This window comes from Rhinoraja longicauda, chromosome 4 (assembly GCF_053455715.1).
Source record: "Rhinoraja longicauda isolate Sanriku21f chromosome 4, sRhiLon1.1, whole genome shotgun sequence".
Classification (NCBI taxonomy): Eukaryota; Metazoa; Chordata; class Chondrichthyes; order Rajiformes; family Arhynchobatidae; genus Rhinoraja; species Rhinoraja longicauda.
In genome coordinates this window covers 10,671,230-10,685,876 of record NC_135956.1, presented here as the reverse complement: position 1 = coordinate 10,685,876, position 14,647 = coordinate 10,671,230, and the positions used below count along the sequence as shown (strand labels likewise).

General features: G+C 43.1%; 1 protein-coding gene across 6 annotated transcripts in view; it reads left to right on the top strand.

Annotated features, from left to right (window-relative positions):
• Positions 1-14,365, top strand: part of ints8 (integrator complex subunit 8) — a 72,343-nt gene extending 57,978 nt beyond the window's left edge. For all 6 annotated transcript variants that reach the window (XM_078397161.1, XM_078397166.1, XM_078397160.1 and 3 more), the window contains 10 exons: positions 1,026-1,059; positions 2,335-2,394; positions 2,521-2,582; positions 3,572-3,690; positions 4,998-5,101; positions 5,807-5,857; positions 6,704-6,777; positions 7,909-7,973; positions 10,647-10,690; positions 13,466-14,365. In XM_078397161.1, coding sequence (XP_078253287.1) covers positions 1,026-1,059; positions 2,335-2,394; positions 2,521-2,582; positions 3,572-3,690; positions 4,998-5,101; positions 5,807-5,857; positions 6,704-6,777; positions 7,909-7,973; positions 10,647-10,690; positions 13,466-13,582 — 730 coding nt within the window. In that variant the 3' untranslated portion in view covers positions 13,583-14,365. The remainder of the gene's footprint in view (positions 1-1,025; positions 1,060-2,334; positions 2,395-2,520; positions 2,583-3,571; positions 3,691-4,997; positions 5,102-5,806; positions 5,858-6,703; positions 6,778-7,908; positions 7,974-10,646; positions 10,691-13,465) is intronic.
• The last annotated feature ends 282 nt before the right edge of the window (positions 14,366-14,647 follow it).

The window sequence follows — 14,647 nt, the reverse complement described above, 5'->3', positions numbered from 1 at the left end:
TTACCCCTTTGCAACTTTTCGAAAGTAAATTTACCCCCACCCTGTTTTGTTCAGTAATTTGCGTTTACACTTCTACCATAATAAAGCAACCGACAAAGGGGAAATTTTAAAATACTGTTTTTAACATTATTATTTTAAGTTCAAGTAACAATAATAATAGCACATGACAATGTTATTTCACTTATTTATGAACAACTAATGTATACCAGAACCAAACACAGTCAGTCAATATGTACAAATCCAGAATCAACAAATGTACCCCCTGGGTAGGTGAAATGTACCCCAGGTTGGGAACCCTTGGCTTAGCTCTAAGAGCTCTATCTAACTCTCTTTGGGTCGAATGGCCTAATTCTACTCCTAAAACTTGTGAATTTGTAACTCCGTTTAATCTGTCATATTTCCACCTCACTTCTATTGTGCACAGTTTAGCACTTTAAAATCAATTAATCTATTTTGCAAAACATTCTTATTGGGAAATGTTATATGCTAACAATTATGAGTCAACACTTGTCAAATGGACGGCATGGTGGCACAGCGGTAGTGTTGCTGCCTTACAGCGCCAGAGTCCCGGGTTCGATCATGACCACGGGTGCTGTCTGTACGGAGTTTGTACGTTCTCTCCGTGACCTACGCGGGTTTTCTCCGAGATCTTCGGTTTCCTCCCACACTCCAAAGACGTACAGGGTTGTAGGTTAATTGGCTTGGTATAAATGTAAATTGTCCCTAGTGTGTGTAGGATAGTGTAAGTGTGCGGGGGATCGCTGGTTCAAAGGGCCTGTTTCCGCGCTGTATCTCTAAACTAAACTAAACTAAATAACAAAGATTAACAGCTAGAAAGAGTGCTCAACCCAATCTTTGGAATGTTCCTTATTATATTTCGTTTAAGTTATTGAATGTTAAGTGCTCTATGCTATTGTGTGCACAATAACTCTCAATAGTTTACAGTTTAATGACAATTGAATAAAGCCCTGTGGTATTTTATGAACTGTAACATTTAACACAAGCTTTCTTTCTCACGGATGTAGGAGCGAACTAGTGACTTTCATTAAAAGACTAAGTGTAAGCATATCTTATTTGATCTTGTTTCCTTTTCTATATTATGTGAAGTCATTTATTACATTTCTTTTGAGGTTTATTAAGCTTAATTGTTTAGTTTAGAGATACAGCACAGAAGCAGGCCCTTTGGCCCACCAAGTCCACACCAACCAGCGATCCCTGCACATACAATACAATACAATACAATACAATGCAATATATCTTTATTGTCATTGTACAGGGGTACAATGAGATTGGGAATGCGCCAATTAACACTATCCTACATACCAAGCCAATTAACCTACATACCAGTACATCTTTGGAGTGTGGGAAGAAATAGAAGATCTCGGGGAAAACCCACGTGGGCACGGGGAGAACGTACAAACTCCATACAGCCAGCACCCATAGTCGGGATGGAACCCGGGTCTCCGGCGCAGTAAGGCAGCAACTCTACCGCTGCCCACAATTGCGGGGTCCTATCTGTGTAGATTTTGCACCTTCTCCCTGTGATCGCATGGGTTTCCTTCAGGTGGTCCGGTTTCCTCCCACATCCGAAAGATATGTGGGTGTTATTTTTAGTTTCCATAGATATATATTTTGCCTCATTTTTTCAAATGCAAGATATAATTTATAAACTAAAGGCAGGGAAATAAGTTCATAAGTTATAGGAGCAGAATTAGGCCACTAGGCCCATCAAGACTATACCATCATTCAATTATGCCTTGGCTATCCCTCTCATCCCCATTCTCCAGCCTTCTCCCCATAACCCCTGATACCCTTACTAATCAAGAATCTGTCAATCTCTGCCTTAAAAATATCCATTGATGGCCTCCACAGCCTTCTGTGGCAAAGGATTCCACAGATTCACCACCCTCTGACTAAAGAAATCCTTTCTGAAGATATGTCCTATTTTGAGGCTTATGCCTCTAGTCCTAGACTCTCCCACTAGTGGAAGCATCCTCTCCACATCCACTCTATCCAAGCCTTTCACTATTTGGTAAGTTTTAAAGAGGTCCCCACCCCCATCATCCTTCTAAACTAGCGAGTACAGGCCAGTGTGGTCAAATGCTCATCATATGTTAACAGAATTCATTCCTGGGAAATTTCTCGTGTTCCTCCTCTGTATCCTGTCCAATGCCAGAGTAAAGCTTTAAAGTCTTACAAAGTGAAGTTTTATACTCACTGTGAAGTATTTAACTGCTTTTTAGAGGACACTCACAGAAAATAATTACAATCTTGGGCAGATTGAACTTTTATGAATGGAAAAAAATGACATCTTTGTTTTTGTTTTTGTTTTAGGATCCATTGGTTCTCACAGTACTAATCTCCCTTTCTGTGAAGTTACACAATATTGTTCGGGTTTGTATTATTAGTCAATATTTTAAATGAAGACAAATATTCCAATGCTTACTTACATTAGAACAATTAATTTTGCAATATTAATGGTGCCTGTTGGCTTTTATTAATATGATGTTTTTGTTTCAGGATGACATTGTAAATGATATTACTGCAGAGTATATGTCCATTTGGCCGACAACTGTTCCAAAGTAAGTGAAATTATCACTGCATTAATTTAAGTGGATCTTCCATGGTGTGCGTGTGTGAAATGTGTTCACCTGTACACCATTTTGATTTCTCAGAGTAATACAGAATTAAACAGGCTCTTCAACCATGCCGACCAAGGTGCCCCATCTAACCTAGTCCCAATTGCTCCATATTTCTCTTAACCTTTCCTATGCAAGTGCCTGTCCAAGTATCTTTTAAATGTTGTCATTTTACCTGCATTAACTGTTCACTTCCTTATCTACGTATCTCCCTCTCCCCTGATATCAGTCTAAAGTAGGGTCTCGATCTGAAACGTCACCTATCCCTTCTCTCCAGAGATGCAGCCTGCCCCGCTGTTACTCCAGCATTTTGTGTCTATCTTTGCTGTAAACCAGCATCTGCAGTTCCTTCCTACACATGAATTCTTCCTTTGGCAGCTTATTCCATATACCCACCACCATCAGATATCCATGGAGTCATATAGTGTGGAAGCAGGCCAGAAGGCCCAACTTGCACACACCGACCAACATGTCGTAACTACACCTGTCCCACCTGCCTACGCTTGGTCCATATCCCTCCAAATCTGTCCTATCCATGTGCCTGTCTGAATGTTTCTTAAACGTTGTAATACTACCTGCCTCAACTACCTCCACTGGCAGCTCGTTCCATACACCTACCACCCTTTGTGTGAAAAGTTACTCCTCGGGTTCCTATTAAACCTTTCCATGCTCATCTTCAACCTATGTCCTCTGGTTCTCGATTCCCCTACTCTGGGCAAGAGACTCTGTGCGTCTACCCGATTTATACCTCTCATGTCCCTCAAATTCCTATCAAATCTTGCCCCTCTCACCTTAAACCTTTGGATCTTGATTTCCCCTACCGTAATGAAAAGATGATGTGCATTCACCCCATCTGTTGCCTTCATGATTTTATACATAGCTCTTCAATCTGTTTTGACCCACAAACATTTTCTTTGCTTTTGATTTCTAAGCTTGCAGTTGGTGGACGTTGAAGCCGTTGCTGTCACAATGAAGGAGATGGTCAGTTATTCATTGAGCATCAACTCCAATAACCATTATTGGTTAACTACCCAAGCAGATATTTACTTTGGTAAGTGCAATATATTTTAAACCATAACCAAGCTATTTATTCAGCGATGCTTTTATTGTCACATGTGCGAAGTGCAAACACATAGCGACATTGTTTTTCATGCAAACAACCCAGTAAGGTGTTGCCACATCTAAGCACATCCCCGATTAGCAAGTGTACGGAAATGGTCCACTGATCCCACATGAAAGAGGCACCATGTTTTGGCGCCATTTCCAAATTCCAGTCCGCGCTGTAGTTGTTATGAGCGGTGCCCGTTCCGGACGAGTCCCAGGCTGCTGCAGGGCCTCCATCCGTCACCTTCCTTGGACGTGTGGATCGACCAGCGAACTATCTTCCCTCTCCTCGCCCGTCCACCTTTGTACCTTCGAAGGCGCGGTGGGTCAGATCCCGGTCTCCTCTCCTCCCGGCCTCGCTCCTCGCCCGTCACCTCCATTGACATCTCCATCCACCCGGTCGGTCTCTGGTATTTGGGGGAAGAGCAGGGGCCGGGCTCGGCGGCTCCCCCTGTAGTCCACAGTCCGCCATGTCTTACGTTTGGCCGCTTCGATTCGGCGACTTCATTTGGTAAGTGTGGTTACTTTAGAAAGATAAATATGTGTTGAGGACCTTTGTAACCAATAACTTCTTTCAAAGTATAATTACCGAGAACAAGGCAACCAATTTGCGTTAACGCCCCACAAACAGTAATGGGAGACTTGAAGGGCCGAATGGCCTAATGCAGCTCCTAGAACCTATGAAAAAGCAATCTTTTGTCTATTTTTACATCTATTGAAGCCTAAATTTGGACAGTTAACATGCACCGAGCTCAATCAATCTAGTTTAGTTAAGTTTAGAGATACAGTGCGGAAACAGGCCCTTCGGCCCACCATGACCGCACATTAACACTCCTACACACACTAGGGAAAATTTACCTATACCCAATTTACCTACATACCTGTACTTCTTTGGAGTGTGGGAGGAACATCTCGGAGAGAACCCACGCAAGTCGTGGGGAGAACGTACAAACTCCATACAGACAGCATCTGTAGTCGGGATCAAACCTGGGTCTCCGGCGCTGCAAGCCCTGTAAGGCAGCAACTCCGCCGCTGCGCCATCGTGCCGCCCTACTTCTTACAAAAATTCTATTGGCTATGCCCGGACAACGACGGAGTCCAAATGAAAGAAATTTTATTTGAATGGCTTGAAAGTTTTAAATATATGAGCATTCTAAAATATATTTCGCTCCGATTCTACTGTTATAGACGTCGTGTAAAATACGTGTTATGACGTATAGCTCATGTGGAATTTTTTATTTTCTAATCCTTTAGCAACCAACCAGTTTTCCGCTGCCCTGCACTTCTACCTGCAAGCTGGTGCCATTTGTTCGGACTTCTTCAATAAGTGTGTTCCATCTGACGTGTACACAGACATGGTAAGGGGGAGACAAAGAGACACAGATGTTCCCCGACTTACGATGCTTCGACTTACGATATTTCGACTTTGCGATGGTGCAAACGGTAGCGACCCATAGCGAGTCACGTGATCAGGTGTATTAAATGCATCTCGATTTACGATATTTCCGGTTTGCGATGGGTTTCCCAGAACGTAACCCCATCGTAAGTTGAGGAGTGCCTGTACCAGGTTTCTTTATGGTGCTCTGCTCCACAAGTTTACAGTTTAATCCTCTGACCCTCTCAGACTCATGGCTTTATGTCCTTTTTTAAAAGTTTAGTTTAGAGGTACAGCGCGGAAACAGGCCCACCGAGTCCACGCCGACCGGCGATCCCCACGCACTTACACTCTCCTACACACTTACACTATCCTACACACAACTAGGAACAATTTACAATTTTACCGAAGCCAATTAGCATACATGCCTGTACGTGGATGGAAACCGGAACTCCTGGAGAAAACCCACGCAGGTCACGGGGGGAGCGTACAAACTCCGTACAGACAAGCACCCGAAGTCAGGATCGAATCTGGGTCTCTGGCGCTGTAAGACAGCAACTCTACCGCTGCGACACTGTGCCACCCTCTTGCACTTGTGCCAAAACAATCCAATATAAGCCTATTTTGCAACCTTTGCTACACATGCACATGTACTTATCTAATCGTCGTTGCATTTACTTTCTTTCAGGTGCTGAAGAGAATGATCAAATGTTGTTCGATGTTAAATTGCCACACACAAGTAAGTAGAAAATATTCATTAGAGTTTGTATTATCTCAAGCTATAACATATTCTTTCATTTATCATCTTGCCTCATTCCCTCATTCTATAACAAAAATGCATCTTGCTACTTATAACAAGGCTGCTTCACGCCATTCTTCAGTCATTGAGCCATACAGTGTAGAAACAGGCCCTTCGGCCCATACCAACCAACATGCCACATCTACACTAGTCCCACCTGCCTGCGTTTGGCCCATATCCCTCCAAACCTGTCCTATCCATGTACCTTTCTAATTGTTTCTAAAACGTTGCGATAGTTCCTGCCTCAACTACCTCCTCTGGCAGCTCGTTCCATACACCCACCACCCTTTGTGTGAAGGGGTGAGAGGGAATATTTGATAAGGCAGCTCAGTTGCCTGTAGTATAATTGTCTCAGGATTGATTATTGTCTTGTACAATGGGCCTAAATATGTAAGAATAGCGCCTCAACTCTGATCAAACCACTGAGTTTAAGTTCTTCATGATCAGGGAAAAGGTTTAAAATTATCTTCCCAGGGCCATCGTGATTACTGATCCCATAACAATTCGATCAATTATCCCGAATGAAATGAGTCTGGAGATAGTTGTGTTGTAGCTTCATTTTCATTTAAAAACTTTTAAGATGGCTTGACTCCAACTTATCCTGTGTGAAAAGAGAGGCAACTTGTACGCTATCTTTTCATGTTTTATTAAATCTATGGTCAGAGAGATGAAAGAATATGTAATGTGCATGTAGTTTTGCACAACTTCTAACACGGCAAATCAGTACTGAAAATTAATTTCAGTTTTTAAATGGCAAACCTTTAAAACTGCTTTCCTTTTGACCAGGTGGCGATATTGTGTCAATTCCTCAAAGAAGTGGATTACATGACTGCTTTCAAAGCTTTACAAGAACAAAACAGGTACAGTAACAAAAAATCTCCAAACAATAAAATACTGCAGATGCCGGAAACCTTGAATTATGAGAGAAAATACCAGAAATATTCGGATTGGGCATCTTTTTATTAGTTTAGTTGAGAGACACAGCACGGAAACAGGCCCTTCGGTCCACCAAGTCTGCACTGACCAGCGATCACCGCACATTAACACGATCCTACACTCACTAAGGACCATTTTTATACAGACACGCCAAGCCAATTAACCTACAAACCTGTACGTCTTTGGAGTGTGGGAGGAAACCAGAGCACCCGGAGAAAACCCACGCGGTCACGGGGAGAACGTACAAACTCCGTACAGACAGCACCCGTAGTCGGGATTGAACCCGGGTCTCCGGTGCTGCAAGCGCTGTAAGGCAGCAACTCTACCGCCGTGCCAGGGCGGCATAGTGGCACAGCTGGTGGAGCCGCTGCCTCACAGCGGCAGAGACCCGGCTTTGATTGAGACCTCGGGCGCCATCAGTGTGGAGCTTGCACATTCTCCCTGTGGCAGCGTGGGTTACCTCCGGGTGCTCCGGTTCCCTCTCACCTCCCAAATACATGCGGGTTTGTAGGTTAATTGACCCTCTGTAAATTGCCCCTAGTATGTAGGAAGTGGATGCGAAAATGAGATAACATAGAACTAGTGTGAACTAGTGTTGATCGATGGTCAGCGTGGACTCAGTGGGCCGAAGGGCCTGTTTCCTTGCCTTATCTCTAGACTCTAAACAAAATGAAACAGATTTCAGGTTGTTGACATTTCATCAGAACATGGAAACATTTGAAATAGAATGAGTTTTAAATTGCAGACAAAATTCTGCCCACCGAGTCCACACCGAACAGCATTGCCTGTATACTAATACTATTCTACATACACTAGGGACAATTTCCAATCTTTACCGAAGCCAATTAACCTGCAAACCTGTACATCTTTGGAGTGTGGGGGGATACCGGAGCACCCGGAGAAAACTCACGCAGGTCACGGGGAGAACGTACAAACTCCATACAGACAGCACCCGTAGTCAGGATCGAACCCGGATCTCTGACGTTATAAGGCAGCAACTCTACCACTCACCACTGTGCCATCGATAATAACTTGGTCTTTTATTTATATTTCAGTCATGATGCAATGGACTCTTATTATGATTACATCTGGGACATCACAATCTTGGAATACCTGACGCGTATCCTTTTTGTATTGGTGTTGTAATTTGTGGGTAGGAAGGAACTGCAGGCGTTGGTTTAAACCGAAGATTGACTCAAAAAGCTGGAGAAACTCAGCGGGTCAGACAGCATCTCTGGAGAATTGGAATAGGTAACGTTTCGGGTCAAGACCCTTCTTCAGTCTGTAGTCTGAAGAAGGGTCTTGACCCAAAACGTCACTGATTCCTGTAATTTGTGTGATTGTTTTGCGACTTATTAAATGTTTTATAATCTAGCAGAGCAGCCTTTTCCATCACTTGCTCAGAAATATGACCCATCTTGTCCATTTTTAACTAGGTTTGTTTCCATAGTATCTTTCTATTTTAGATGTGCTTGCAGGTACTTGAAGGTTTTTAATAGGATGGAGGATTATTTGCCGATAATTTCTATACATGTACTTGGTTTCCCCGACTTTAAATGTTGCCTGTCTGAATGTAGCAGTATGCCCAAGTAGTTTATAAAATTCTATCTATAAAATTATAAAATGGGCGCTGTCTGTGCGGAGTTTGTACGTTCTTCCCGTGACTGCTTGGGTTTTCTCCGATATCTTCGGTTTCCTCCCACACTCCAAAGACGTACAGGTATGTAGGTTAATTTGCTTGGTGTACGTGTAAATTGTCCCTTGTGTGTGTAGGATACTGTTAATGTGCGGGGATTGCAGGTCGGTGTGGACTCGGTGGGCCGAAGGCCCTGTTTCCATGCTGTATTTCTAAAACTAAACTAACCTAAACTAAACAAATACCCGCAGATGCTGGTTTACGCAAAAGGACACAAAATGCTGGAGTAACTAAGTGGGTCAGGAGAACATGGATAGGTAATGTAAGAAAATAACTGCAGATGCTGGTACAAATCGAAGGTATTTATTCACAAAATGCTGGAGTAACTCAGCAGGTCAGGCAGCATCTCAGGAGAGAAGGAATGCGTGACGTTTCGGGTCGAGACCCTTCTTCAGACCTTATTCCTTGTACTGCCCCGCCTTCTGAAGAAGGGTCTCGACCCTTCGGCCCACCGAGTCCGCACCGACCAGTGATCCCCGCACATTAACACCCCTACACACACTAGGGACAATTTACATTTATACCAAGCCAATTAATCTACAAACCTGTCAGATCTCGTTGAAAATCCATGCGGTCATGGGGAGAACGTACAAACTCCGTACAGACAGCACCCGTAGTCGGGATCGAACCCGGGTCTCTGGTGCTTGGGGGGGGGGGTCTTCAGAGACAGGTTTTATTGCAAGGGTTTGTTTTCTTTGGAATTTTGTGGTTTTCATTTTGTTTTAAATCGTGAAAAGTAAAATAACCCACATGTATAACAGGGTGAGTTGTCTGTTTCAATCTGTTTAATAGAACCTGGTCTGAAGAAGGGTCTCAACCCGAAACGTCATCCATTCCTTTTCTCCAGAGATGCTGCCTGACCCGCTGGGTTACTCCAGCTTTTTATGTCTTATTTCCAAAACCAGCGGAGGTTGTGAGGTTGTTTCACAGTGTGGAAATTGTACTGCTGAACAAGGGTGGAAACACTGCCCAGCAGAGTGCACAATATTCCACAGTGTGTAACTTAATTCCTTTCAGACTAGGTGTAGTTTGACTACTTTGTGTTCCATCAATTAGAGGCTCCAAGTACATTTATTTTTGAAAATTTGCATGCATGGTACTTTGAAGGCATGCAGGTCAAAACTAGAATGATACTTCTAAGTGCTGAACTCTTTGGCTTTAAGGAAGGGAGACACAGTGGGGCAGCTGCCTCAGCACTAGAGACCCACGTTTGATTCTGACGTCAGGAGCTGTTTGTGTGGAGTTGGCACATTCTCCTTGTGATCTCGTGGATTGTCCCTAGTGTATGTAGTGTGTGCTAGTGTAATGGGGATCGCTGGTCGGCACAGACCCGGTTTCTTCCCGCATCCCAAAAACGTGCGGGTTTGCAGGTTAATTGGCTTTGTTTAGTTTAGAAATGCACGCCGCGGTAACAGGCCCTTCAGCCCACCGGGTCTGTGCCGACCAGCGATCCCCACTACATTAGCACACACTAGGGACAATTTACAATTTACAGAGGCCAATTAACCTACAAACCTGCACGTCTTTGCAGTGTGGAAGGAAAGCAGAGCACCCAGTGAAAACCCACGCAGGTCAGGGTTGCAAACTCCGTACAGGCAGTACCCGTGTTCAGGATCGAACCCGGGTCTCGGGCATTGTAAGCCAGCAACCCTTCCACTGTTTTTTTTTAAATCTCCCTAATCTGCAGGGAGTGGAATTGATAGCAAAGTTACAGGAGTAGTATCAATGGATGGTGTGGACTTGATAGGCCAAAAGGCCCGGTTAATGGCTGTGTCTCTAAAACGATTGAGGCCCTGGCCATTAGTTGGGTGTATTCCATGGTAAGGCTTTGAAAAGCTTTTGAACTCTTCTTGTCGTGGCTGGTATTTAACTGTCAACCTCAGTTGTTGGAGTTTTAATATAACCCTATCATTATCGTATGGCTTGTTTTGATTGCCCATATAATGTTTTGCATTGTCTTGATGACATAACAGGTGCTGTGTGACACCTTGAATTAACTTTTAATTTACTGGTTTAAGGAAGACAAGGGTCATCTGAAGAGAGTCCATAAAAATAACGCGACTATCAAATGGAAAATTTCCTTGACAATTTATGCAGATATCCATCACAAAAGAGGAGAAACTGACAAACGACAAATAGCAGTAAGTTAAAGCATTCTGATGCAATGGTTTCCTCTTTAATACCTTATATTATTGGAGATATTTTGTAGGAACATGTTGATTATAGCTAAAAAATGACACACAAAGAATGTTGTAATTACAGAACAGGTTTTGTGCTAATGATTTACTTTGAACACCCATGCTTTGCTGTTCTGGAGAATCTCAAGGTCATAAGTGATCGGAGTACCATTAGGCCATTCAGCCCATCAAGTCATTCAATCATGGCTGATCCATCTCTCTCTCCTCCCTCCATTCTCCTGCCTTCTCCCCACAACCTCTGACACCGTACTAATCAAAAATCTATCTGCCTTAAAGATATCCACTGACTCCTTCCCAAGTAGTTTAGTGGAAGTGGCGACTTTTTAAAAATATAAAGTATCAGAATCAGAATAGCCTTTATTGTCATCCAAAAAAAACAAGTCTTTTGGACGAAATTCCATTACTCACAGTCCAACAATAAGAGCAATAAAAATAAGCAATAACACACACAATCACAAACCAACACAAAACAACAACAAAAAGAAACATCCATCACAGTGAGTCTCCTCCAGTATTATAAAGTCCCTGTATCAGGTGAAAGTTGGTAAGTTAGTGGATGGCATTGGGATTGTTATTGGCTATGGGAAGGTGCAGCTGCTAAATAATCAAGTGTTGCACATGGACCATGTGGAGTGATGGACTTTAAAAGAAATAATAGAAAACAGGAAATTAAAAAATACATGACTTTTGAAAATTTTGTATAAAGACCATCCCGACCACAGGTGCTGCCTGTACAGAGTTTGTACGTTCTCCCCGTGACTTGCATGGGTTTTAGAGTGATAGTGTGGAAACAGGCCCTTCGGCCCAACTTACCCACACCAGCCAATATGTCCCAAATACACAAGGTCTCACATGCCAGCATTTGATCCATATCCCTCCAAATCTGTCCTATCCACGTACCTAACTGCTTCTAAACGATGGGATAGTCCCAGCCTCAACTACCTCCTCTGGCAGTTGTTCCCTACACCCACCACCCTTTGTGTAAAAAAGTTACCCCTCAGATTCCTATTAAATCTTTTCCCCTTCACTTTAAACCTATGTCCTCTGGTCCTCCATTCCCCTACTCTGGGCAAGAGACTGTTCATCTACCCGATCTATTCCTCTCATGATTTTATACACCTCCATAAGATCACCCCTCACCCTCCTGCGCTCCAAGGAATGGAGTCCCATCCTCAACCTCTCACTATAGCTCAACCCCTCTAGTCCTGGCATCATCCTCGTAAATCTTCTCTGAACCCTTTCCTCCCACACGCCAGACTTGTAGGTTAACTGGCTTGGTATAAATGTAAATTGTCCCAAGTGTGTGTAGGATGGTGTTAGTGTATGGATCGCCGGTTGGCACAGACTTGGTGGGCCGAAGGGCCTTTTTTTTGTGCTGTATCTCTGAACTAAACCATGGTGCTCAGATGTACATTAACTAGTAGACACAAAATGCTGGAGTAACTCAGCGGGTCAGGGAGCATCCCTGGAGAAAAGGAAAAAGGAATGGGTGACGTTTTGGGTCGAGACCCTTCTTCAAACTGAGAACGTCACCTGTTCCTTTTTTCTAGAGATGCTGCCTGACCCCCTGCGTTACTCCACCATTTTGTGTGTATCTTCGGTGTAGACCAGCACCTGCAGTTTTTCTCCTACACATCCTATACATGAGCATGGATGGGCTGGGGCCAGCACTGGGTGCCTCCTTGTACCTGCACTAGCTTGCCTCCTGGAGTGGCACGATTTGAGTGATTTTTATTAACTCCGTTACTGGAATTTAAAATGCAATGGAATAGAAACGCAGAGGTCATAGCAGCATTTCATAAGTCACTCATTCTGGAATCTGCTGAGGGTGAAGTATGTAGATGGTGTGAAAAAAATGTTTTAATCGAAAATGTGTGCTCACAGAAGGGAGGAGGCCAGGAGCTGGCTGGTGGTGGGAGAGGGGGAAGAAATAGGCAGATCAGCCAACAATCAGAACTGCCACCTGCCCACGCAGGGAACTCTCTGTCGCACAGCCCATCAGTGGTGACAAGTTTGATCGCACTGCCCAATTTTTTTTGTCAGTAAAACTCTCACCCTGAGTTTATCTTCTGCTCAACATTAGTCCCTTAGTTTGCTTTTTCAAACCCTTGCAGAATCTTTTTTTCACTTCATTCACATGGCACTAACATTGTTTATTTTCTTTGAAGCCTCATTAAATTACCAATCAAAGAGAGACACCTATTCAATTGTTGGAAGATTTCTTGTGCAACAGCCTGAAGAAGGGTCTCCACGCAAATTGTCACCCGTCCTTTTACCCCAGATATGCTGCCTGACCCGCTGAGTTACTCAAGCACTTTATGTCTGTCTTCGGTGTACACAGCAGCTGCAGTTCCTTCCTACGATGCATGGTGGCACAGCAGTAGTGTTGCTGCCTTACAGTGGCAGAGACTCGGAATCAGTCCTGCCTACGGGTGTTGTGTGAGGACTTTGTGCGTTCTCTCCGGTTTCCTCCCACACTCCAAAGACGTACAAGTTTGTAGGCTAATTGGCTTGGTATAAATGTAAATTGTCCCGTGTGTGTGTGTGTGTGTGTGTAGGTCAGCGTTAGTGTGTGGCGATCACTGGGCAGCACACACACACACAGAGGGCCAAAGGGCCCGTCTCCACAGTATCTCTAACCTTGTTTTTGAAGAAATAGTTGTGCATGAAATTCAAGTAACTTCAGCCCATTAATATTAGTTTCTGAATCTTTCCTAGATCAAAGCAATTGGACAATCAGAGCTGAACTCCAGCAACCCTGAAGAGGTTTTGCAACTAGCTGCTCAGAAGAGGCAAAAGAAGTTCCTACAAGCAATGGCAAAACTTTACTTTTAACCTGAAGTAGATGCAAAACTAAAACAGACTTCTCGACAGCAACATTTACAAAGAGCTGTTTATGAACAGCTGTGTGACTGGGTCCAGTTTAATACATTGCTTTCTTGGCCAAATTGAAGATTGGTTTTAGATACCTTTGTTTTGTAAATATGAAAGTGAAAAATGCACATTACAATGTCGTAACTTCTCAAATTTAATTTCACAGCACCTAACCTTCATTAGTACTAGTCTTAACACCAGGACATACAAAAGATATCAAACTCGTTCATACCTTACACTTTGAATGTTCCAATTTTCTGAGATCATTGGAAAATGTATTTTGTATAGTTGCTCTGCTGTTTCTCGACAGCTAATTTTCTGTACATTTTTTACAATGCTATTTACAGTAATACATTAAATTTGTGTTCTTTGGCAGTGAGACTGTTAGTTGTTTACCGTAGCTGGGTGAGGCATGAATGATGGAGCTGCTTAAAGTTCATAATACCAACTATATTAATATATCTTAATATACATGGTCCCTTTCACAGTGCAAAATATACACAACTAGGCTCAGCTTGTTCAGTAAGTGAACAGTTTAGAGACTTTGCAGATTGCCCGGAAGTAAGAGACCATTTAATCAGCTGCTTAGTTACAGGTCCAGGATTGAAGAACCCTGAGAACAGCACCATTACAGGTGCCATACCATAGCCCTGTGTTTTTAAAAACTTTACCATTCAGTTCTTAAAGTCAATGCACAAAATTCAACCATTACTGCACACATTGAATGATTTGCAGAATCAAAATAGATTTACTCAAAGTTGATCCACTTGTTGTAAAGGTGTATTTAATCATTCACAGCGAATGTGTCATCTCGCAAATAAATCTCTACTGCGTTGCACTCACATCCCAACTTAGTGTGATCTCCCTCGTTGAAGTTCTGGGCTACAGTGCACGGCTTCAGTTGCGTTTTGTACGACCTTCAATTGCAAGTAACTCCAACAATGGGCTCTGTTGGCTTTTGTTGAATATTTTGCGAAATGGAAAAATCACAGCTTTACTGGACCGCCCACACCAAGAGACAATTTA